The following is a 26,728-nucleotide window of genomic DNA, read 5'->3' as shown; positions in this document are numbered from 1 at the left end:
GTCCATATAAATCCAGCATTTAAATCAAAGCACTAGAAATAAGCAACTGCTCTTCATCTGTATTTCTTTTTCAGAGAATATTCAGTACTTAGAAATCCCTTGATTGCTCTTATTAGGGAAGGTATTTCAAAGCTGTGGAATTAGAAGAGTAAAAGGAAGCAGATGAATGCACTCTGAACCTCCCTTTTATTCTATGTCCCATGAGATGTCATCAGAAGGAATGAGTTTCTAAAAAAAAGCTACAGAAAAGTCTGATGAGTAACTATAAAATGATCAATTTTATTTTTCTTTTCATTCATTTATATTTTGCCTAAGGACAAATGTATATATGGTCTTTGCCCAATGATATGTAAAATAGAATAATGACATGGCTATTCTTAAATAGGTTGCATTGCTTTTCTACTGTATATTCTTATTAGGTTAAATCTATGATGTATTCATATATATATGTGTATGCATATATATGTATTCATGTATATGTACGAATATTACTAAAAACAGTTTGCCATGTGATTTAGGAACTGAGGGTAACATAAAACAATTTGATGAAAGATAGGTGTGCTTTTCTTCTCTGAGCCTGCCAAAAATTCACCAAAGAAAAATTATTCAAATGTATTTGTGGTTAACTTTCCTTTATAAATTGGAAGCTCTGTTCTCCACCTGGAAAGTGTTGTGAACCCTAATTGATGAGCATTTATAAAGTATTTCCACATTGAGATGAAATGACAAAAAGCTGAGAAGGATTAATGGGCAGATACCTGAATGACAGTGTGAAGATATGAAAGTATAGGTGAGAGCCAGGTTTTATTGATTAACTCAACAGCATTTATTTCCTGAGCATTCAGTGTTGATAGAGAGAGAAATTAAACAGCCCTGTCCTCCAGGAGCTCATGGTACAGAAGGGTTCTGGATTTTCATTTTGTTTGACAATAAAACTTAATATTTATTTCCTCAAACCTGAACACTGTGCAATTTCCTAGGACTTACTTTGTTTTGCTATATAAGAAACAAGCTTGGTTATGAAAGTTAAATTAAATTGGCTGTGAGATATTCTCTGAAATAAACCTCATATAGAGTCCATCCCGACAGAATTTAGATTTTTAGGAGAGTGGTGTAATTAATGAAGAGCAGCCTATTGTCTGACCTTGCTTTATACACTTGGCAGAGAACAAGCTCATATTAAGCTACTGTCATTTAAAGAAAATAAAATGATCACCCCTATACTGTCATTTCTATCGTGAGAGCATTGAGTTTCCATCTTGTTTGCAGTTTTCTTTTGTTTTGTTTTGCTTTGCTTTTTGGGCACATGTTAGGAAGCCATTGTCCTTCTCATCTTCATTGCCATCTCTTCACTCAGGTACACAGGTAAAGGTAAAAGGTGAGCATGTTAGCAATACAGCTTGGCGTAATGAAAAGAATGTAGGTTGTTGAGTTAGGTAGATCTCAATTAAATCCCTGATTCTACTAGATCTTAAAAAGTTATTTCACCTCAATCTACAGCTTCCCTCATCTTTAAAAGTGGGAAAGTAACTGTTATGGGCCGAATTGTTCCCAAAATTCGTATGTTGAAGTCGTAACCCCTAATATCTTATAATGTCACTGTAATTAGAGATAGGGTCTCTAAAGAGGTATATAAATTAAAATGAGGTCTTCGCGGGGGTGGGGGGAGGAGGCAGGGTTGCTAATCCACTATGACTGGTGTCCTTTTAAGAAGACGAAATTATAGACGGGTAAAGAGAGGAGGCCATGTGATGACACAGGGAGAAAACAGCCATTTTTGAAAAAATCAACCTTGCTGACACATTAATATCAGAATTCTAGCCTCCAAACTTGTAGGAAATAAATTTATTTTGTTCAAGCCACCCAGTTTGTGTTACCTTTTTATGGTAGCCCTAACAAACTAATACGTCAAAGATATCTAAAGTAAAAGGTATAGGAATTTGAAATATTGTATTATAGTGTATTATATAATAAATGATTCATACATATAGTTAGCAGAAGCATTAATATTAGTATTAACATTAGTATTATAACTAGTACTGTTAAGCACAAAGATTTGTGAAAAAATTAATTGCCCCAAACAAACAACAACAACAACAACAATAACAATGAGTTTTTGAAACTTCTTTTTTAAGCAAGGGGAATTTAAATGTATCCCTGGAAGCTTTATTTTTAGATCATTTTCAGTATGGAAAACATTTGTAAGCTCTATCACTAATCAATTTTTTCCCAGTGGGAGAGACCTGGAATATGATGAGTAAAAATAACTTTGTAAAAAAATTTTTGGTGTAATGTGTTTCTAAAAATGTCATTCTCTAAGACTCAGAAAATGTCATGTGTTTGTCAGCAGTCATGAATGTGCCCAGAAACTGTGATTTTATTTTACTCGGAATTTGGGGGAGTACAGGTGTGATAAGAAATCATAACAGGAGGCCATCACAATTGTTGGTATCAGTTTTGGAAATAGCATAATTATTTGGCTCCTCTTAAGATCCCCTGGAAAATTCATGATAACATTCCCATGAAAAGGTCCAACCAAGTATCTTTGCCAAAATAGGGCTTGTTCATGTAATCATCCATGAAACATGGTTCTTTTTTATGATACTTACTACCAGAACTAAATAGCAGTATACTTTTTTATTTCTAAAAAAATAGGTTAATAGGTAGAATTTTATTGGTTTTGTATTTTTCTCCCACCAGCTTCTATGGAAGCTTTGACACTGGATACAATATATATAATTCACCCTGTGCACAAGTTTGAGTTCCGGTATCACCAAACAGATTTTTGTACCAAACTGAACGAGTATTGGTTCTGCTAGGAAGTCTTTGAGTTGCAATTTTTCTTCCAGAATACTGGAATGTGCTCTGAAATGTTGCCTCTGTGTTTCCTGGCTTAATGCCCTTTGGTTTTAATCATTCTTCTTTCAAGAAAGAGGAAAAAATGGCCCCAGATTGAGGGAACCCTCACCTTGCCTTAGCACTGTTTAAGAAATGGGGCTTGGCTCTCCCTGATTATATATTTGACTCTTAGGCGGTGTTGTCAGTTTCTCAGTTAGCTGAGCAGTAAATCTGATCATTTCTTTGCCAAAGATAAAGGATGTTCTTTAAAATAGATGAAATTTCTCTCCTAGCATTCAGTCCCTTCAGTTTTGCTTTATTTAAGGCTTCTTTATCATCAGTTTTGGTGTTTATTTCAAAAAATTCAGAGTCGACAAAAATAGATCATAATAAACCATCCATTCAATAAATGCATTGCAGGACTGTTTGTAAAATGTGTATCACTTACTTTGTGCTCCCTAGAGGCTTCCTCTGTAGTGCAGAGGTTTTGTTGATAGTTTCCTATCCACTATTCACTTCCTCCTTCTTGTGGAGCTCTTGGTCCCCAGGGATTCCTTTCGGGAAGCTTCATGCTATGGGCCCACAGGATAGCTAGAAGAGGGCAGAGTCAAGGAAGGGGTGCACTGGTTCTACTCTCAGCTTCACCACTTAACACCAGGTCCAGTCACTTAATCTCCTGAGTCTTTATTTTCTGTTTTATTCGAACGAAAATGTTTGCCATTGACACTTCAGTCGGTACTGGGGGAAGAGGCAGCAGATGAGGTACTCCCAAAGAAAACAATCTGAAAATCGTTCAGTGCTATGAACACAGAAGGTCCTGCTGTGATGAATACTCCCCGAAACAGCCAGGAGTGTGTGTAAGAGGAACCATAGAGCAAACTGAGTAAAAGAAATTGAGAAACTTTTTTTCTTTTTTCAGACCACCAGTCATTTTGAGATCCTTGAGTTTTATGTCTCCATTTGCTAGGAGAGCTATGTGTCATTTCCAAGTCTTTCCATTTTGGTTTTGTTAGCTATCTGGTTAATTGATCTGAATAAAAGATAGTTTTAAGTCAGTAGCAATAACTGCATCTACAGGCGTGATATATTTTGTCATTGATAGTCCATTTATTTTCCAAAAGGATTTACCAATTCACAGTAAAGAACACAAATGTGGATAAGGTTGATGAAAGAGTAATACAATAGAAATGAGGAATGAGGGGCCTGAATAATAGAGGAAGACAGATATATTACCTTGGTGTCATGAGATTTTATACTAAGTTCTCAGGTAATGTTCAAAGAGCACTGGAGGAAGAGTTTGACTTCTTGTTTCTTACCCTGGTTTACCTACCAGATGGTTTGCACAGCAAGAATTATATTTATTTTATTACTTAACTTATTATTCTACATGCTATATTTGTCCATGAGTAAATTATCTAGTTCTCTTTAAATTTAATTTTCTCAGGTCTCGCCTGGGAGATGCTTGCATTGTTCCATTTTAACACCAACCAAAAACTATTTCAGGGAAAGCTGATTTGCTTTATTTCCTTTCTTTTTTAAAAAACATAAATAAACAAGCAACATTACATTTAGATGAATTTCTGGAGCCTTTTATCTGTAATTATTTGATGGAAAAATAATAAATTAATTCCAGGTAGTTTACTATGTTTTCTAACTAAACTTGCCTTATTTCTTACACACACATACACATATGTATATGCATACACATATGTATGTATATATTATTTTTATATCAAATATAAATCCTAAATAGGTCTATGATTCTATTTCTATTGGTAATTGCCAAAAAGAAATAATATGCTACTTGGATATAAGAATAGAAAACAGTGTCATAATGGCAGGACCATGAGGTTAAGAAGTCAAAGCTACAATAGTAATAATTATCCAAATGGTCTAAATAAGGACATGTTAAGTTGCCATCAATAATTATATTAAATTTTAGTAAAACAAGCAGTAATATGCACCACAGGTTTAAGAACTATTTCTTGGAGAAATGTATGACCTAGAAAAAATTTTATCTTTTATTGTCCTTGAGAAACCATCGATCATCTATTTAATCAGCTTGTTGTATAACTACATAAAGCTATTCCCCAGGACTTCTTCATGATCTAAGTGGAGCCTGTCCTACCCTCTTCTTCCCCCCAACCAATTCCATACACAGAATACACCCCAAAACATACATATTCATACCCTCACATACCTGGCTCTGCCAAAATCACCATCAGCCCCATCACAGTAAATAGTTTGCTAATTAAAATACAATAAGCCAAACCCATTTTTTGGTGCTTTTGAGACAAAAGAAGTTGCGTGTTAAATAACATGTCAAATTTGTTGACTGAAAACGGTGTGTATACATATCTTGGTTAATGGTGACATTGTGGAGATTTCATTTCTGAAATACTCTGTTGGTGGAACTCAGCAATCTCGGCGGCTTCCAAACTTGCAAATCCTGCAATGTTGAATGGTCAGAATGCCACCACAGCAGTTTTTCTTCAGTTGAATTGATCACTTTTTGCTAGCAAGCAGGAAATTCATCATTCTGATTGTTAATAAATGGAGTATGATCTTCGCACCAGTATACTTAGCACAGCGAGAAACCAACAGTCAGAGAAACTAGGCTCAGGGGAGAAAGCATGTGATGTGGTATTGCATGGCTTGGAAATGAAAATCTTTAATGGATTAAGGAGGGTTCTTACAGTTCTTAGGATGTTCCCCAAATGTTGATTTGTAATCCACATTTTAAAATAACAAAATTAACTTTTTAATTTGAAAATGTAAAGGAAAATAAGTCCATGTTCCCCCTAGGACTCTAGGCATTTTATATTAAAATTAACAGAAAGTGCACATGCAAGATAGCAAAGCTAACTAAAGAGGGGAAAAAAATAACAGGTTTTCAGAATAGAAAGTTGTAAATATTAATTAACTTCCTTTAAAGCCAACATTGAACTATGGGAGCATTCAGGGTCTTTATTTACCCTTACTAGGAAATTCGATACCAAGGATACACATTTTTAGATTTATTTCCACATGGCAGAATAAGCCAATATGCTAAGGACTTTGTACTTTTTTGCCCTTTTCATCTACAAAGTTAGAATTATCTAACATAGCGGCATCCTAAATTCAGAACAACAAAAGCAAGCAAAATAATTTTTAAGGCTGATTTTTGATCTACCTTGAGATTATCATAGTGAGGTTTTGTTCTTTGTTTATTTAAAAATTAAAGCCATGATGACCTCCTAACCACTATATATAAGAAATTGTGTATTTATCTTTTAAAATGTTCTTCCTTTTTATATTCTTTATATTGAGAATTACTGAACAGTCAGTGGATAAAAAATATGAGCAGAATAGAAGGTTTGTAAATTTATTTGTATGGTTAGAAGGCCAGACTAGCTTTTGAAAATATGCCAGGTTTGGGGGCTATGGCTTTGTTTTCATTCCATTTTGGTCTTATAGGAACATGTGAAAAGAATAAAGTATAGTCAACTTTGCATCACTGGTATAGTTTATTGAATAATTTTATTAAGCTATAATTGGCATGTGGTGAGGACAGGCTTTTGGAAGCAGGAGGGAAAGCTGGAGACTTAAAGAGGTGCCATTTATGTAAGTCAGATGCTTGGGTCTCTATTTCCAAACATTGTTAACAAATGAAATATCCCATAGAACTGTTGTGAAGATCCAGCTAATGAATTTGAAAGGGTTTTTTTAAACTGTAAAACACCACGCATAGGTGTTGCTGTTGTCAACTTTGGACTTGCTCTTTTTGTAACAAAGTGATAAAATTATTTCCTGATAGAGTATGGATTTATCTCTGTAGCAGAATCCACTATATATTTAGGATAAAATAGGGTAAGATTTTATAAATTGCCACAAAATGTCACAGGCTGATTTGCATTTTTGGTGATTCTATACATTGATCACTGAGTAACCTTCAGTTTTCCAAATACAGAATAAAGAGGGTGGCAATGACATTTGTAATCATCTACAGGAAAGGGAATTATTTAAATTCTTCACAGATGGATAGATATCAAGGGTAAATCATTATGTCCACATTTCTAAGTTTAAGAAGCATTAAGGGTATCTGTGGATGGTGAGGAACAGATATTGTTTTGCATATAGCATTGATCATAAACTTTCCATACCACAATCCCAAATTCTCCAGATGACTGTGGAGGTCTTTTCAGACACTATCCCCTTAGGATTGAGACATTCATAAAAGGAAGATAATGTTATACTACATGTAATATACAAACTGAGCATATTGGAGAGACTAGAATAGTGACCTTTCAAAAAGGACAGATTAGATTCTATATGCCTCAGAGTATAATGTGGCTTAGTGCTTAAAATAAGGATGACATATGACATATACTCCTAATTCTAGCCTCATAGCAGTTGACTTTATTATTTCTAAATAAGCTGCATAACTCATTTTTTCTTCACACAACATAATTCAATCCAATATTCCCTGTAAACTAAATGTGAACCAGTGCTGGAGATTTTTAGTGAAGTTGAAGAAATCTGAATGCTTATCTAATGCTGCTTTAAAATAGTTTCAAGGATTGGACCATGTGCAGTCGGAACACACAAGAAAATCTGCTAAATATTCTTTGAACTTTGAGATGAGTAACATATGGAAGTACTCACTATGGGTAACATACATATAGCCATAGAAACTACAATGATGTAGTCTGTTCTGGGTACCAAATCTAAATGGTTTCCTCCAAATTTAGATTTTAAAACCTATTTTTAAAAACAGACTTTTAAAACTTATGAGATGCAAATATTTTCTTTATTTTTCTTCCTGTTTGTTTTCTACGTATTTTTAAATTAATATATTCTTACTAATCCCTGGCTTTGTAAAAAGAGTGAAAAGATGGTAAATACTAAAAACACTGATAAATCCACTATTCATAAGTGGCAATACCACTTATGTTCCAAATTCATCATTGTAAGATTTTTTTTTCTATGTCTTCTATACTCCCTTTTTGAAATTGAGTTTGGAAAAGAGAGGGAAGCTGTTACATAATACCAGATAAATACCATCACTATGGAAGTAAATTAATTTTTAAAAGGCTTCTGGAATTAATTTTTATCACATATTTTACAGCAACATAATAGTGAAATAGGCCAAGGCAGAACTTGGTTTTCTCAGGCTCCAGCCTTCTTTTCTGTGGGGGTGCTCACAGGTCCAGGTGTGAAAAGAATGATGGCTTTGGACTTACACCTTACGTCTTGTGAGGCATTCCCGGAGCTGCTCCTGGCCCCACAGGCCAGAATGTTCTGAGAGCTAAGAGATGGGGGGAACTAGTTTTCTCTCTCATGCCTGTCCTAGCCGAGATGGAAAATTAACTCTGCTGTTGAGGAAATCGGGAAAGTTGTCTGTCACCACGTACCCACGCTCTCAGACAAGGCATGTTATTTGCCGTCTGCCATTATACACAGGAACTGAAGATGTTCGGGATGCCTCTTGCTAACATCTGCTTTGTTATTAATTCATTTTGCCTGCATCTTTAATTTGGGGTGACAGCCGCCTTGCGAGACTTTGGTTGCCATCCCTCTCAGTAAGCAAATACCGGCATGTGGGGGCCGTCTCCTCTCCGCAGCGGTCTGTGTAGAGCCTCCGCAGCGTGCCTGCAGCTGCAGATGCACGGTACATGCCCTGATGGCTCCCTCTCTCCTTGCTTTCACAGCTGGCGCTACGTACATCTTTGGGAAAAGCGGAGGCCTCATCCTCTACACCTGGCCAGCCAATGATCGGCCCAGCACGCGCTCTGACCGCCTCGCCGTGGGCTTCAGCACCACCGTGAAGGATGGCATCTTGGTGCGGATCGACAGTGCTCCGGGCCTCGGTGATTTCCTCCAGCTTCACATAGTGAGTACCAGGCCTGGGCCTGGATTTCTTTGTCTTCCTGCTGGTGTGAGTTGGTGAGCCAGATTAACGCAGCGGAACATTCTAGATAGGCTCGGCAAAGAGGCACATGATTATAAAAATTGCCTAGGTGTGTTGGAGCTGTATCCCAGGGCTAGCCCCGGTGTCAAGCCTCGTTTGTCCCTTTAGACGTGAACCTGATGCCCATGGGGTACTTCGGGGATAAAAAATGAAAAACTCTTTCAGTCCAGACACCCAAACCACTCACCTGTGTGGTTTGACCTGTCATGCAACGTTTAGCAGACTGCCTAGGTGTAAATAAGAGATTTACCTGGTACTTTGCCTTCACCTGTTGCAAGTAGCAAAGCGCACATGGGTGGTAATAACCTCCTATGCTGGAGGTCAGCAAAGTGTTTCTGTAAAAGGCCAGATAAGCAAGTATTTTGGGCTTTGCAGGTGATACAATCTCTGTCAGACTCTCAGCTCTGCCATTATAATGTGAAAATGGCCATAGATAACATGTTTTTAAGAAATGTGTGTGACTATATTCCAATAAAAATTTATTTTATAAAAGCAGGCTGCAGGGGGGCCTGGGTGGCTCAGTTGGTTAAGCATCTGACTCTTGATTTTGGCTCAGGTCTTGATTTCAGGGTTGTGGATTCAAGCCCTATGCTGGGCTTCACACTGGGCATGGAATCTATTTAAAAAAAAAAAAAAAAAAAGCAGGCTGCAGGCTCTACTTTGATGACCCCTACCCTAGGCTGCAAACTTCCTCGTACACGTGTAAAAAGCATGTGATAAAAACCAAGGCCAGGGTGGGTGGGGCAAAAGGGAAACAGCACAATAACCCAGAATTGTTAGATTCATGTATATTGTATATCCAACATTTTGTTTGTATATATAAGCCCAATAGGACTGCAACCTCAGTCAATGCAGATTGTTAAGAACACAGTGCAATTCTAAGAAATTAAAATGATTTGGAGGAAAAAATTACTTCATTATGAGGATAGAAAATATTTTTATAGCAACAATTAACCCATTTTATCACCTGTGCAGTCTGCAGTTAGGAAAGTAGGCTAAAGAAGGATATGATTCTCATCCATAAGCACCCAAAGTGCAGCTACCAGGAGCAAAGAGAGGAATTGTTCTCATTAGTTAGCAATGACAAGGCCAGAAAGAATGGATTTAATTTGGAGCAATAAGAATTCAGTTTAAATAGCAGGGGGAAAAAGCAGTTGAGAGGAAAGATCAACTGGGGATTACCACCAACCTCCAAAAAGGAGGAAAAGGAACATTTTACTGGGCATCTTTGAATCTGAGTTTTGCTAATGTGCTGGTCTACGGAGGAAGGCAGAGAGCTTGATTTTATGGCTGGTCTCCGGAGTGGAGGTGGCTGGCTGGAACCACCAGCAGCCAGCTCAGCCTGCAAGCGCCACCCATCTCCCTCACCGGCTCTTCCAGTATGCCTTGGAAACAGGAGCAGCTTGAAGTGTAAGGCTTGAGCTGGAAGCCTGTCAGCCTCAGTGTGAGCCAAACCAGGCAAGAGTGCAGGGAAGGGCTGGTTAGGAATGATCACCTTCAAAAAGTGAAAGAGGGGTCTTAACGGAGTTGTGAACCTTTATGCTTTCTCAGATGCTTCAAGAACCATATGGTCCTATGAGCCTGAGCTTAAGCATTTTATTTTGTTTTTTTTTAAAGATTTTATTTATTTATTTGAGAGAGAGAATGAGAGACAGCACGAGAGGGAAGAGGGCAGAGGGGGAAGCAGACCCCCGCTGAGCAGGGAGCCCGATGCGGGACTCGATCCCGGGACTCTAGGATCATGACCTGAGCCGAAGGCAGTCGCTTAACCAACTGAGCCACCCAGGCGCCCCTGAGCTTAAGCATTTTAGAAAGTCATGCCAAGGAGCACAGAGAAAAGCAGCCATAGTTTGTATGGTTTATCTTTATTTGGCTTCTAAAAACCACCATAATTTACAAAACTCTGTGAGATTTATGCTGCATATAACTTAATGACTATTTCATGGCGGCTATAACTAGGCTATTATTACCAGCTCGCTTGCATTTTCATGGTGATTTATCTTCTTTTTTTGTTCAGTGTGACTTACTAAGAAAAAGATGATTTGGCACAGCCATGAGCATCTTTTTTTGAGTCAGATAATGTGCTACCAGTTTATCCACTTCTCCCCTTTCGTGTTTTGTAGAGCATCTCCACTTTTAAGAGAAATGTTTCTTATTTTCTGAAAGTTTACTTAAAATGCTTTGTTTTTATAAAAGGGATATGAGGATCCTGGGAACTTCTAGGAGGAACTACAGCATTCTGTTTTAATATCTTTAACAGCAAAAAAAGAAGAAATTTAACATCAAAATGTGTAGACCCACTTGGGTCCTGTGGACCTTTTCCAGTAATACTATATCATTGCTTAAACATTCTAGAAAATCCCAACAGATTGCCCTTTATCAATTGACATCATCTGACCTTCTTAGAGAAAAGAGAGACACTACGATATGGAGAAACCACATCCTTCTGGAATGGTCCTGACATGCTCATGACCCTCTTGAGCATGGGATCACTCCATTGGTCTAATAATTACAAACCATCTTTTATTCCCTAGTGGATTATCTCTGGTGTCTACCAGAGGTAAAAACTGTGTGACTGTATTACAATAAAAATTCATTTATAAAAGCAGGCTGCAGGCTGTACTTTGGTGACCCCTGCCCTAGGCTGCAAACTTCTTCATAGAGATGTAAAGAACCTGTGATAAAACGTGAGGGCAGAATGGGCAAAGCAAAGGAAGGTTCCTTACCACATTCAGGAATAAAGGAATCCAAGAAGAAGATCAAAAGACTTGATTCCAAAACCTGCTTCTTGTTTTGGACATTTACATAGATGCACCAGGAAAACGAAGCCATAAATACCTACTAAGATACTTTTATGTGACTTTTACAATCTGTAAAATGTAGATTTGTTTAATGCACATAGCTTATTTCCTTGTACGAAAAAACATTGCTCAAAAAGAAAATAATTCAAGGACAATTAAGGAAAGTGGAAAGGGTTGGGCAGGAGGCAAAAGGATCCATTCCTGCTTGCAGTTTACCTAGAGAAGAGAAACCCACCAGAGGAAAAGAAGAAGTGATGGCAGACACAAAGAGGAGAGGGAGGTAGGATGGATCCCAGAGGTAAGGGGAGGAAGGAGGCACTGGGCCTGGGGAAGAGGACCTGTCCTCCTGGAGATGTGCTCCTAGCAAGGGGTCATATGTGGCAAACTTCATTCTTCCAGTGTGGCTGTTGATTGTGGAAACAACCAAGAGTACCTTGGTGCTACTTCTGATTGGTTGCCAAGCTCCTAAGTTGCTCAAAAACAAAGTATAAACTCAGTAATTAGCAAGTCCTAGAAATTCCTGAAGTGTTTTGAACCACAGTAACTCTGTCCTTGGAACAAGCCCTTTTTACCCCCCACTTAGCCTATTTGAAGGAAGAGAAAATGCTCTTCCAAGAACGCCAAGGAGTCTGACCCTGAGGTGAGCACCTTTTCTAGAACAGATCTGCTTGCTGTGGAGTCCCCTGAGCAGGAATGGCAAAGAGGCTTCCTCTTGTCTGCCAGCTCTGAGGACCTCTCACTTCCTCACTTCAAGCTTTACAGTGGGTGGAAAGAATTCTGAGAGCATCAGGCAAATTTAGCAGGTAGGAGTTCCGGCTTCCAGCAGGGGAGTCCACACCCTGAGCTGAAATGGGACTTTGTGGATGGTTGCATGCTGCATGGATTACCCTTGCTCTAGGCTACCTGCAATCCTGACCTTTCCCACTTCTTTCCCTTTGTCATCCTGAAATGCCCATGCATTAAAAACTCTTTAGGAAAATTGGAATCTTCTTAAACCCCTTCTCCACCGGAAGCTCTTGAATCATGTGCTAATTGGTTCAAAGTCATTAGTCTTTTTTTTAATTATTATTCATTCAGTAAATATTTATTGAGTACTTACTACATGGTTAGCAATGGGAATAAAATAGTTACCTACTTTCACTAAAATCTCCAACCTTTTGGAGCTTAAATTATGCTAGAGGATACAGAAATTAGTTTTTGTTTTGTTTTGTTTTGTTTGCTTTTTAAAATTGAAGTCAAATTAACATTCAGTGTTGTATTAGTTTTAGGTTTTCCATAGTGATTGGACAATTCTACACATTACTCAGTGTTCACAATGTTATTACAATATTATTGACTGTATTCCCTGTGTTCTACATTTCAATTCCATGACTTAATTATTTATAACTGGAAGTTTGTACCTCTTAAACCTTTTTATCTATTTCATCCCCACCCCCTTCCCCTTTGGCCACCACCAGTTTGTTCTACGTAAAGTCTGTTTTTTGTTTGTTCACTTGTTTTGTTTTTTAGATCCCTTATATAAGTGAAATTATGTGGTATTTGTCTTTCTCTGACTTGTTTCACTTGGCGTAATACCCTCTAGTTCCATCCATGTTGTTGCAAATGGCAAGATCTCATTCCTTTCTATGGCTGAGTAATACACTGTGCATATACATCCCATCTTCATCCAGTCGTCTATTGATGGACACTTCAGTGGCTTCTATATCTTGGCTTTTGTGGGTTTTTTTTCTTTCTTTCTTTTTTATTATTAAGTAGAACAACAGATAGTCTGAGCAAACCGAAATGGGAAAAACAAATGCATTGGCAGTACATACCCCACCTCTGTCTTGGTGCCCCTTTCTTTACATCAGTTCTTCACCTGAAGGCTCCAGTGCTTCAAATTAGCTTACGTTTCTTCATTTTTGGTTCACACTTCCATGATGCACTACTTTCTGTGTCAATTATTAATCGTAATATTAATGAAATCACAGATGAAACATGTTTGGCAAAGGCAAAAAGATCTTTGCTTGCACTACGTAGGCGTGAAATGAAATTCCGTGGAGGGAGGGTGTCTTAGGGCAGAGGGATTTGTAAAGAAATATTACTTCAAATGTGTTTTCTCCATTGACATCTATTGTTGAGGAATTAATCTGCTCAATATTTGGAGAGAAGCTGCTATTATTTGCAAGTGACATCTACCTATTGACCTCTCATGTAGGCTCTATGAAGCTGTGTCATGTTACACTCCCCTTCATTTATCCAATCAGTAAAAAACTGAATAGGACCAGAGAAGGGATTACCATGAAGTGCTTGCTATTCTCTCATGAAACTCTTGACAACCTCCTTTCACCACCTACAAAATAGAAGGTCAAGCATAACTGGGCAACAATTAGCTTCTCTTTATGTAGTTAATACAGGGTGTAAAAAAGATATGCTATTAATTTCTTTCTCCCTGTGTGTAATTTACAGTAAATCCTCTTGGATTCATTTTTTAATTATGAACCTTTCAGGAACAGTGAAAATTTATGTGTCAAGGCATCTGTTTTGTTTGACAAGAATCTACAACCTTCTCCAACTGTTTCTCTCCTGACTTATAATGTAGATACTTAGATAAAACAGAGTAAGAAAAGAGAGAGGACCGCTGTCCTGACTTACCCCCTTTTCATAATGGCAGTGTGTTCTCCTTGCAAAAACTGTCCCCCCGCCCCCAACCCCAGGTAAAAGGCTCACAGTATTCTCTCAGTGCCATGTTTGGGGAAATAGAATATTTATTAAGTTTGGTATGTACAGTATTGTTTTTCTATAATTTATAGCATTTGGAGAGACTCCTGGAGAATAAATGGGAGCAAAGCTGAATTATGATAAACGGTCTGTTCCTCATATTTATTGCATCTATAAATTGCTGGCCCGGATGCCTCATTCGGCTGTCTCTGTGTGAGATATTTACAATAAAACATCAACATCTGCTGAGTTAGTCTTCAGTGAGGTTAGGTGCTTAAGTGTTACCTTAGATTTGTGTCTGGATTTGGCCAGTGGCAGAACTGGATTTGACTTAGGAAACTGTATATGGGGGAATCTGCAGAGGAGTACAGAGGAATGTTGGCATTTTTGAGACTGGTAACACAAGTAGAGAGGGAAAGAGCAAGAAAACAACAAAGGTGTCCAACAGATGCAATTTTGTTTCCCACAGAGTGCTGTGCACTGCAGGTTGGCTCCGTATTCCCTTTCATTGCTATTTGTTCTTAGTGAAAAAGGCCTCTTTGGGTTTTCTGGGCTTAGGAGCTTTTCCAGATCATTAGCCACTTCTGTGGAGAGGGCCTGCTGGGGATCTTCTCTGCAGCTTCCAGCTTAGCCGTTCCATCCCGGCAGAACTGGAGAAGAAGGTGGGAGAGGGGAGTGGAAGTGGGGATTTGATGAAGTGAGCACTTACGCAGGCTGGACCAGACACAGCTCCCTGCATGGGAGTTGGGGTGTGTTTTCTCCAAACTCTGTTATTCCCAAAGTATTTCTATCTAAATCTGTTTACTTTGATGGCACACTCGGTTTCGAGGGCAGCCTGCCATTGTGGAAAAATGTATTTAATTTGAAATAAAAAAAAGATGTGGATTTGAGTCTCAGCATCCGGTGAGCTCTTTGGCTGTGAGCCGGTCATCATTGCCCTGGGCTTCACCTTCCTCTTCTTTTAAATGGGCACAAAAAAATACTACACTACAGGGTTTTCCTGAGGTTCAGAGGGAATAAAGTATTTAGGAGTTGTTTGTTTTCCACAAAAAACTGCACAAATGTAGGATGGTAGTTTTCTTGATGACATATCTGGAAGGTAATAACTTCAACAGAGGAAAAAAAATTAGGGAATGAGGAGTGTTTTAAAATTAAAAGTAGAGTCTCATTTTAAGTATTTTTAAAAGCCTGCCAAGACTGTTTCTGAAAACAAATTCCTGTTTAATCTGATTGAAAGCAATTGTTTTTGAATTAATCAGATTCACAATTGAGACTTTTGGGAGTGTCCTATAAGAACAGGGTGAAGAAGCCAGGTACCTCTGAGACAGACCTGGTTAGGTCAATAGGATATGACATGGAGCTTCCTTGGCATGTCATTGTAGGGCATTTTGTCTCCATACAACAACACAAGGTGATGCATGGTGCTTTCACTGCCCTTCAGTATAATGTTCCAAAGGGCTAAGACATAAACAGCCTGGCCCTACCCTTGGGAATTAACAGAGCCCAGAGAGAGTCCTTGCTGCAACCAGCGTCCTAATGAGGGTACAGCCACATTGAGTGGGATGAGTAGCTGCCACCACCAAGTAAACTGGAAACTAAAAAGCACATATACAAGTAAAAGCATTTTATAGACTTTGATTCCTCAAAATATGCAGGAAAAGTGAATGATAAATTTAGTGTATAGATAAAATGTATAATAATGCCGTCATAAAAATTGAGTCAACAAAATGTATAGAAAATAGTTCATGGGTGGTGAACAATGATGAGAAGCAGAGGCCAAATGGCCATATCTTTCTCATTTATCACTTACATCAGCGACTCTTTCACTATTAACGGGTAACAGTCATGTTTCAGAATCCTTAATGCATACCAAATAGGAATTTAGAAAATTTAGGATTCAGAGAATTTAGCTCATGAACATCAACTAGTGTATTTAAATTGAGTGTTTTATATGTGCCAGGCAAAGTGCTACATTTTGGGGATACTGTAATCAACATTGGCTCACAGCTAACAGACTTGAAAGACCACAGTAATTAAATTATGAGATATTAGGTTTCCTACACATTATGAGATGATGTATATAACACGCTTGCCTCGCTCCTGGCATATAGTGAGCTTTCAGTTATGGATAGCTTTTAATATCACTGGTACTTTTTCATCAGTTAAAAAAAATTAAGTCAGAGAAAACAATATATTTTATTTTCCTAAATAACAGATAGACTTTAACCAGGTTTCTGATATTGCAACCTAAGAGATACAAAATTCTGAGAAGTCAGGATGCTACTGATTTAAAGCCAGCCTCATGGCATATAGCCTAGATATACTGCATATATCCAGATAGCCGAACAAGGTCTGAATAGCAGAAGCCTTTTAGACATGTGAATTTGAAGTGCAGTAAGCAAGGCAAACTCTAGGTACCATCAAGTGAACGCTGAGGCTCAAATGACTTAATGGCAGGCCTACCTTAACACTGTCAGCTGGATGAGTTATCTCATTGACCCACCACTTAACACTGTTACTAGTCATTACTCCTGGGGTATTGTTCACTGCAACAGGGCAAGAAATAACTCATTGACTCCCTGAAGCTATAGATGATAGATTTTAGATCCCTGACTGCATTCAGAAGGCATGGAAGCTCAGCGTATTAATGGGGGAATTCATTAGCCACCCACTCCATAGCATCATATGCTTAGATCCTGATGCTGTCACTGCTGCTGTTTCAACTTGTTAGTGTGTCCCTGATAGATGGCAGAGGGAACTGTATAACTGTATTAGCCTCAAAGATAGTTCTGACAGCCAGACCTGTCACTTCCCAGTCCAAGATGATACTTTTAGAGCCTGGAATCACTTAAAGACATTTAGATAAGCCCTGTTGATAGATCAAGCTAACCTTCATCCTGAAGTCATTTCATACTCAGGATGACAGGAGATGATTGGCAATTAAGTCTCTTATTCTATTCTTGATTCCTTAGCTAACTGCTTTTAATTTGGTTTATTTTTCTACTCCGTTTTCTATAAAATGACAGGTAATTTAATGACACAGATGATTATTTCCTACAATAACTTAGGACCATAAGTAAATCATCTTACACTACTATCATTATTATCACTTATACCACTTACATCGATTGGCAAACTACCAGGTACCAGACACTATGTAAGAATTCTGTTTACATCATCTTATGAACTCACAACAACTCAGTGAGGTAGTCACTATTAATATCCTCACTTTATGAATGAGGCAACTGATGTTTAATGAAGCTAAAGAAATTTCCCAAGATAGCACTGAGCAGGCATTCAGATCCAGTTCTGACTCTTAATTACTATTACACTCCTAATGAAAGTTTCAGAGTAGAAAATATAGTGGCGATCATTTTAATTCAACATGTATTTGTGGAACAGCAATTTATTTGGGGTTGTTGGAGATATAAAGTTTAACATCAAGGAGGGAAAATAAAAATTGTACATGTGGCTGTTTTCAGACATCGGGTAGATTCCAAGGAAGGTAAGACTAGTATAGTTTGTAGAGACGAAGAAATGCAAATAGGGTGGGAGAGATTGTGGCTGATGGAACCTGAAGAAGGAACATGCTAGATGAAGATACCAGCGTGAGTGTTACCTCAAAGGAAGGAGAAACAGGCTATGTTCCCAAATTTGTGAGGCGTTCAGTTTGACCAGAATAAATGTCTTGAGGGAAAAGGCCGACAGTGTGGAAAAGCAGAAAGAGCGCATGTTTTAGAGGCAAGTGGTCTGTGTTTCAAGATCTAGCTCTGCCCCCCAACCAGCTCTCTGGCCTTGGATGAATTATTTGACTGCTCTGTAAAATGGAGATAGGAATAGTAGTAATGACACCTTGCAAGTCTGTGTGAAGATTTATAATAACATATATGAAAATGCTTAATGAGTAACTGGTTTATGCCAAATTCATTATAGATATATCTTCAGTTTTGTTTGTTTGTTTGTTTTCTTATGAGGTACTTTAGGCCCATAGTGGAGAACTTGAATACCATGCTGATAGATTGCTTCTTAAAGTAATGAGAAGACACTGAAGGTCTATGAGCAGAAGATGAAATGCCCAAAGCTTAATTTTCAGAAAGATTATTTTGGCTCTGTTGAAAGAGTGGTTTTCAATGGGTTCAAGGAAAGTAGATAGCAGGTCATTGTTTAAGTAGTCCAGGAAAAACATTTTTAAGGACTTATTCCATGATGACTATCATAGGAAGGTAATGAAGACAAAACAAAAGGATATTCATTTCAGAGAGAGAATCAGCAGGTGTTGCCAGCTGGTTGGATGTAAAGGGAGAGAAATAAGAAATATCTGAGAGACTGGGAAGGTCAAATTTCATTAACAATAACAGTAAAACAGGGCACACATAAGAAAAACGGATTTTAGGATAAGGCAGTCAGAGTCTGATACTAGTGATGGAGCATATACATAAGGCATCCGAGAGTCAATTTAGAGATTTCCAGTTGGAAATGCATGATGAAGTCAGATGAGAGATGCGGGCAGAGGTAGGGACTTGAAAATTTGCAGCCTGAAATGACAAGGAAGACTGAGGCTTGCTTAGATCTACAGGGACATAAATGAGTAGGAACTTGTGAAATATGTATGTAACTTTCCAAAATGAAGGAGGAAAAGAGAGGAAGCTAAACAGAAAAGGCTAGAGGGTCAGAGAAAATCTAGGTGGTGAAGTCTTACAGAGATCCAGAGAATTAAGAGAGGTTTTGCAAACACAAGTAGCTGTAGAGCTAGCTTTTCCGTACCTTTTAGTCACACCTCTTTTATGTGCCATCAGTTTGCAGGGATGTCTTCTTTGTCTTTATTGGTATTTATTACAACATGTAATCTTTGTCATTCCAGTCTCCTCAGTAGTCATTCTGTGCTTCTTCTCTTAATAGTTGTCGTGGGCATTGCTAACTCAGAGCCAGAAGACTCCACCAACTAGCAGTTATCTTACATGAATGGTAGAGAAATAGACACTATTCTGCCAACCTCATAGTATTGTGGAGAAGATCAAATGAGATAATGCATGTGAATGGGCCTGTTACCACTGAAATATCTACAAAGGAGATAAAATCATTTTCATAATAATGTATGTGTGCCTACCATCCAGCAAAGCTGTTGGTGCCTAAGATTTTGTGGTTGGAGACCTGGAAATGAGGACCTAAGAGATGCTAAGGTGGTTGTAGTTTCCAACAAGAGGGTTAGCAACCAGGCAAATGGCAGATCAGAGCCAAAATATGAATGGCCCAACTGTGAGAGCTCATAAACGGCTATGGTCTTCAAATGCTGTTTTTATCTGGTACACGTCTTCAGACCTTGCACCTCACCCCTTGGAGCATCACTTTGGGGGAGGCTGTTTGGATTTCAGGTCATACTACAGTTCCCCAAAGAACAAACTCCCTGATCCCATTGATCACCTTGTGTGGTGAGGCATGGAATCTGATTACCTTTATCATCATTTTAGCTTGGATAGCTACAAATGTTACTAATGGTCATAAAATTATCCAGCCCTTTCTTAAATGCAAACTATAGTAACGTAGTTTTAGTAAATCCTTTTGAAATAAATTCTACTGAAAGAACCTCTCTTACTCTTATAATCAAAAGAGAGCGACTTCTTATCACTACAAACTCACATTCTTACCTGATGGCATGCATATTCTTGTAATCACTCCTGCATTTGCTGTTTTATTCATTGTCTAGTCACTGTGCTAACCACTTTGTATATAAGAGCTCATTAGTCCTCACACCACTGTCCAATTGGTGAGATTGCCTCAATTTTAGAGATTAAGAAACTAAGGCTCAGAGGATTAAGTAGCTATTTGTTCCTAGTGTTAAGGGAAGGAAAAAAGATGAAATAGTGGTGTGTTTGATTCTGATGTCGTACATACTGGTTTTGATAATTACCTATTCAATATTAAAGTCAGATGTGGTGAATTTAATATAGGGCCTGTGATATTTTTTTTGAACCATGCAGTTAAGAATGGTAAACAGAAATAGAGGGATGAAGCACAGCATTTTGGCTAAAGCAGAATACATAATTGGAATTAGGTCACTTTCTTTTGGGATTCAAAGAAACTCTCCATTTTACATTACATTTTATTGCATTCCAGTATTTTTTTTTTGTCTCAACGGCATTAAGGCACCCAATTACTCCCAAACCACTTTTTTAAACATCCCTATGCAAAATAGGCTTGGAAACTAATCTGAGGTTTTAAATGCAATATGGTGCAACGAGAAGCTCAGAGGTAACTTTTTCCCCCAAATTTTAACACAAATCCTTTCAAATGTAGTATATATGAGCAGAGATTACTAGATAAATGCATTCTCATATTTTAGCATGATAAATGCCATGTTAGAAGTCTTCAGATATCCCTGGTTGAAAACCCTAAATGATCTCAAATAATATAGAGACACATTTAGTCTCCCTGCAGTCAGTATTTAATTTTTATATTTCTAATTTAAAACCAGGTATGAGTATCTTCATGACAGCGCCAGGCTGTCATCCACTGACCTATTTGCTTCTAAAGTCTAGTGGCAGAATAGAGTAAAAACTTGAAAGGGAGACCTTTACACTGAAAATCACATTTCTTGGAGTGGGAGCAGATTCCATTCAACTTGCCCCTGCCTTGATGCCTAATTCCTAAGGTTAATAGGCTTTCATGTTTGCTACTTAGATCAGCAGTACCGGAGCTGGTTTTGTTGCATGGCTAAACAGCAAAGCTTAAATTCAATACTAAAGTGTGAAAGAGGAAAATGAGTTTAGCGTGACATGTTTCCCAAAGCACTGTGAAGGGGCATTGGGTGAAGTCCTTGACTACCCACAAAGAGCAGCTATCTTTAAAAATAAGACAAACATGTCCCTGAGGTTTAGCTGAGAATAGAAATAGGGGTATATAGCAAGAAGTATAACATGACAAAACTTGGTTTTAGAAAAAAGGCAGGTGGGAGGAATAGATTTGCCAAGTTAAAATTAGCCAGGCAGGCAAAGATTACCAGCCCACTTTAGTGAAAGACGATTCATTCATTTATTTATTCAACCAGCTGCTACTATATATCAGGTAAGTTCTAGGACCTGGGGATACAAGAGTAAACAAGATAGACAAACTACCTGTTTGCATGGAGCTTACCTTCTAATGGGTACGAGCAATCAGAACCTACGTTCTGCAGAGTCTGCTGAAAATGCAATGTTGTATATATTTAATTAATTGCCATATTAACAGACTGGCAAATCCGCACTAAACTTTTATTTCCATCTTTGTACTCTTCTCTGTTTCCCAAATCTGCATGTGAACCTCTCTTACTCTTATCATCAAAAAAGAGTGCAAAGGGCCCTCTCACCAGCTTGTTCTACTGAGGCCACCATTAACGACCGCTCTAGTTTGTTTTCAGTACCAAAATGAAACAGAAAGGAATAACATCTTTACCCTCCATTTCTGTTCCTTTTTCTTTGAAATGACTGTGGCCATTCCTGTTGTTTTATTTTGTAATCGTGCAGCATTCCTCAGAACATCCATTTATATTTCACAGATAGCAAATTGCTAGAGGCATCCAAACAGTACTGAGAAGAAAAAAAAAGACAAAGACCAAAATCAAGTGAAAACTCACGCTCCCTGGGAGATAGACCGCACTGTTTTCAGAATACTCGCTAAGCCTGCTTATTCCATCCTGTCTACATATTGACCTAGGGCTCCCAGCCCCCCACACCCAGTCAATGACAAGAGCACCCCCTGTGGTGACAGTATCAGTACAAATTAGGTTTTTCCCTTCACTTCACTGAATGCCACAGGAAACAGAATGGGACCACATGTTTCCCTTTGATTCACACCCAAACACTGCAAAACACAGAGTGTGCGCTTCCTTCTTCAAGCTGTGTGTGTGCGTTAAACACAGGCAAACATTGGACTGAAATGCAGACACAGTAAGTCAGCTCTGGGGAACACCATTCAAGTCTTTTTCTTTCCTTTTTCTAAATCTTGATCTTTTATTTGAACTAGGTCTCCGCAGAGACTCTGGGAATGATTGTTTTACAGTGATTCTCCAAAGAACATTTAAATGTGTTTAATCCAAAATTGGGGATTCACCATCTTGTAACAGACCCTCCCTTCTGGAACTGAGAACTTACCATTAGCTCTCTCCTTCTAAATAACAAAACAAAACAAAAACACCCACTTTATGTAATGGGTGGGAAGGCACTATGGGAAGTTTTCCGTATGTTTCCACAAATTGCTTCTTTGTAAAAAGTGAGTGTTTGATTAAATAGTATATTAACAAAGAACTATCCTGGCTGTGAACTCCAACCCTAGCAGGAAAACCAAACTTCTCAATGAGGCATGCAGCTTGAGCCCTTGTTGCTCTCTCCAAGAGAACAACGGATATTGTGAAATAGTGAGACTTGATGCCAAGTTCTCTGAGCATGGTTTTGCAGAGAACTTTGTAAGCACGGTGATATCTCTGTGTGGCACAGGCCAGGATCACAGGATTGACAAAGAACAGTTCATTTCACACAGCAGGAAAAATGTGTATGTGTGTGTGTTTAAAAGCCCAAACCGAACCACACTGTTCTGTGAATTCATATTCTACTGCTAACCACCAAGAGCCACCTTATAAATCTAGCCACTGTGGTCTCCACCCTCTCTCTGCCACAGAAATCATTCAGCGTCTTCATTCATCCCCTGGCCTGCCCCACACCTGCAGACCTTCTATAGTATGAGTCTTCTCACACCGAAGTAGTGTTCACAGTGTGGGGTCATACCTTTGCATTCTATACATAAACTGAGCTCTCAAACATTTTCATAGACACAGCTGTTTATAATGCTTAGTTTAGAAGAGCCTAGTAATTTGCCTTTACATTGCTGTCCTAAGGGCACATGTTTGCCCACTCAAATATTTGGGACTCACATATCTGTTTCATAGATACAGTCTGTTATTTAGCATAACACATTTAATGATTTCAGCTCAATGGTTCAACTTATTTGTGCTCTTTGAGAACCTTCATACTGAACACAGAATGGTAATTTATAAATGAAGATTTCATTAGTTTTTCTGGAAAAAGTTGGGTGTCATTCCTAAATATGACATTCCATATACTATGCATAAAAGAACACATTTTTCTATCATTTTAATGCATGATTTTACGATATTGGTATGTCAGAGTGTGCTTAACTATTCACCTCTAATTAAGAGTCTTCACACAAAACTCCCAATTACTTAGCCTTTTGTGAAGGGGGCTGCCTTTTAGGGGTGCATCTGGGAGCTCTGAATTGCAACAAGAGTGAAAGGTGGTTCGTGATTGAGGAATGCATCATTAATCCCTGTTTCTTACTCAAGAGCTTGGGGCTTTCTGGATCAAAGTGCTTCAAATGCTTCTTCCCCGGATTACTTTTCCTGTTTCATTCCTCAGATAGTCAAGAATTTCCCACCCCACCCCCCCACCTGCACTACTCCTGACGATTTTACCTAAACTTTTTCTTCCATTGCTTCAGGCCATTGCTTCCAGTCATATCATCTTCTGAGACTATGAATAATTCTTTCCCTTCAATTCTATTGTTACCTTGAAGGTATTTATAGGCTGTGATCTAGTCCCCTAGAGTCATTGCTTTGCCAGACTTTATAAATTTAGCTCTTCCCACCTTTCCTCACATATTTTATCTTCCAGCCTTTGTAACACTGCCTTTTTTTTTTTTTTTTTGGAGCCTATCTTTGTAGCTTCTCTGATATTTCATTATTTCTTCCCAAACTAAAGAGGTCAGAATAGCACATCATATCCCAGGTATTACTGTGAGTATCTGAATGTAGAGAGGGAAATCAAGTGAGAGGATTATTTCAAAATTGAACTTAATCTATTTGTGACTCAGAAAAATAGAATGGTAGAGAAATCTAACAAGGCACTGTCAACAAGTTTCCATATATTTCAACATACTGTAAGGATAATCACAGAGGCTTAAGGGTAAGTGATGATTTTTTTTTTTCTGAGAGAGAATGTCTTGATTCCATTGGGCACTTGCACCTGTCCTTTAGAGTAATATTTTCTTTAAAAATCTGGGCTTCAAATATAGTTGTATAATAAGATGGATTTTTCTCACCTAGTCCACACACTTTTAAACCAGTATTATCATTAATGTTGTCGTTGCTGCTGTTATTGTTAACATTATTTCTGCCCCAGTGGTTTACAATTAGGAAATGGCATTAAGCATTGAATTTTAGGAAGCAAAATAAATTGCAGCGTGAACCACCTTGGCACTAGCTTTAAGTTCAAGTCCACATCCATAGGCATTGGTAGGATTCGCCTCTGGGGGACGCTGCAAAGAGCCAGGCCCAGCTTAGCTCTCTAGTACCATGCCTCCAAACATTTTTGATTGTCCACACATGGGAAAAAAAATTAACCATGCACCCCTTATAAATATATATGTGTTTAATGTAGTGTGCACACGTGCTAACATGTTGTTTATATTATGAAACATACAGAAACATCAGAATTTCTAAAAGTGAAGATTTCACAGATAGATGTCCCAATATTTTTCACCATAACCCCAGTGAACCCACCTTGGCACCTCTGGGGGATGCTCAGCCCACTTTGGAGACCCCTGCTCTGGTGGGATCTCTGTACTGATGATAGAGTGAGTGGCCAGACTCAGCATTTCTCAGGCAGAAGTCCAGAATGAATTGTTCAAGGGGGAGGGCACCCGAGAGGCTGTTATTCAAACACTCATTTTAGAGATGATCACACGGAGGCCCAGAGACTTACCTACCTAGGGTCACAGTTGGCTAATGAGAAGGCTGGGGGTAAAACGCAAGCCTCGTGATTGTCAGATTGCAGTGTGTAAGGAAAACGCCAGGTATTCTGTTTCAGCTAGAATTTGAGGAAGGTGGAGACTGAGCTCCTGAAGCGTGGAGGAGAGGGTGAGTTGAAGGGTTGTGTTGATGGTGAGGTATTGTTTGCCTATGTGGTCTCTGCTCTCTTGTGTTCCCTCCTATTGAGCCCTCTCTATAGGTTCTCTCTCTGTCTCTCTCTCTTTCTCTCACCAATGTAAAATTCAATTTAATAGCAGTTTCTATTTAATAGCAGACCTCTTTAACAAGAGCATGCTCTGGAGCCAGACTTTCTAGGTTCAAATCCTGACTCTGTTACTTAAAGCTCTGTGACTTTAGGCAAGTTACATAAGTTCTCCTTGCCTCAGTTTCCCCATCTACTGAAAGGGAGAATAATAAAGTTCCATTGGGTTGACGTTGAGGATTAAATGAGATGGTACCTTGAAAGCCCTCATATACTGCCTGGCATCCTGAGGGTCTTTTAAATGTTAGCTGTTGTCATTGTTCTCATTTTACTAATACTTTTTCCCAAAAGCTTAAAGCACTTTGCCCTATACCATTACATTCCATTTTGTACATGCCCTCATGCTAAGCAGAGGAAAGCATTTTCCTTCCTGCTGTATAAACACGTACCCCGAGGCCCGTGCATATGCTTATGGCCAAAATCAGCTCTGAATCCCAGGACAGACTCTCAACTGGTGTTCTGTGTCAAACTGTATTTCCTTTTAAGGTGAAAACAATGACATAAAACTTCATTCAGCAGAGCAGAAACATAGACTCCATAGTTTTCTTTTTCTTCTCATCCCACCCAAAGCATTTCCTCTGTGTGCATGGGGACCCTGTTCTGCCAGAAGTCTGCCCAGCCTGGGGATAATGGCAGCAGTAGGGTTAAAGTAGGATCTGTTCATCTGCCTGACCTCTCAACCACATGAGAGCCTGTGTTACAACTTTAATAACTTCCTCACATAACTAGCTTTCTCCTCTCCCTTGTAGTGTTTCCATTTTCTCCAGTGTTCAGTATCAGGGAGTGTTATTAAATGATAAGGGGGTTTGCTTCCTCGTGTATATTGTGAGAAGCTGAGAGACAATGAGTGTTGTGACACATTGGAGGGCATGTTAGCACTGATTATGGGAACTCTGTATCAGAGAGCAGATCATATGACAGGACTGCATCTGGGACACTGCCTCCCTTCCCCAGAGAGTTATTAATGGGCCTTCATACCTGGGAGGATGGATTACGATGTCTGGGCAATGTGATAATTAGAGATGTGTCACTTATCATAAGCGGGGCCCCAGCACCCGGGGCTGGCAGCTCTGTTCCATGCATGAGGCAGTCTCCATGCTCCAGAGACAAAAGTGGAACTTGCTGTGGTGACCCTCCCTGAAGGAGGCCATCTTAATTGTCACGATGGGCATTGAGTGGTCATTGGCTTTGCACATAGAAAGAGAGTGGGAGACCTGAGTTTTATCCTCCCTACTTCTGCCATCGTAGAGGTCGTGACCATAGGGTTCAAGATGGTGGGGTCTTGATTAAGAGTCACTTAACTTGTGACAATCAGTTTTTTGATATGTGAAAATGGGGACTATATATGCCCTACTTACCTCACAGAGTTGCAACTCATAGGT

At 38.7% G+C, this 26,728-nt stretch overlaps 1 protein-coding gene across 12 annotated transcripts in view; it reads left to right on the top strand.

Annotated features, from left to right (window-relative positions):
- NRXN3 (neurexin 3) overlaps positions 1 to 26,728 on the top strand; it is a 1,456,830-nt gene that overhangs the window by 1,098,395 nt on the left and 331,707 nt on the right. For all 12 annotated transcript variants that reach the window (XR_014148330.1, XM_081830134.1, XM_081830131.1 and 9 more), the window contains one exon: positions 8,529 to 8,710. Coding sequence is in view for 11 of the 12 variants with exons in the window: in XM_081830134.1 (XP_081686260.1) it covers positions 8,529 to 8,710 (182 nt within the window). In the remaining variant the exon portion in view is untranslated. The remainder of the gene's footprint in view (positions 1 to 8,528; positions 8,711 to 26,728) is intronic.

Source organism: Leptonychotes weddellii, chromosome 9, assembly GCF_054177405.1.
Source record: "Leptonychotes weddellii isolate Sample4059 chromosome 9, ASM5417740v2, whole genome shotgun sequence".
NCBI lineage: Eukaryota > Metazoa > Chordata > Mammalia > Carnivora > Phocidae > Leptonychotes > Leptonychotes weddellii.
The sequence above is the reverse complement of the archived record's forward strand: the minus strand, read 5'-3'. Positions and strand labels throughout refer to the sequence as shown.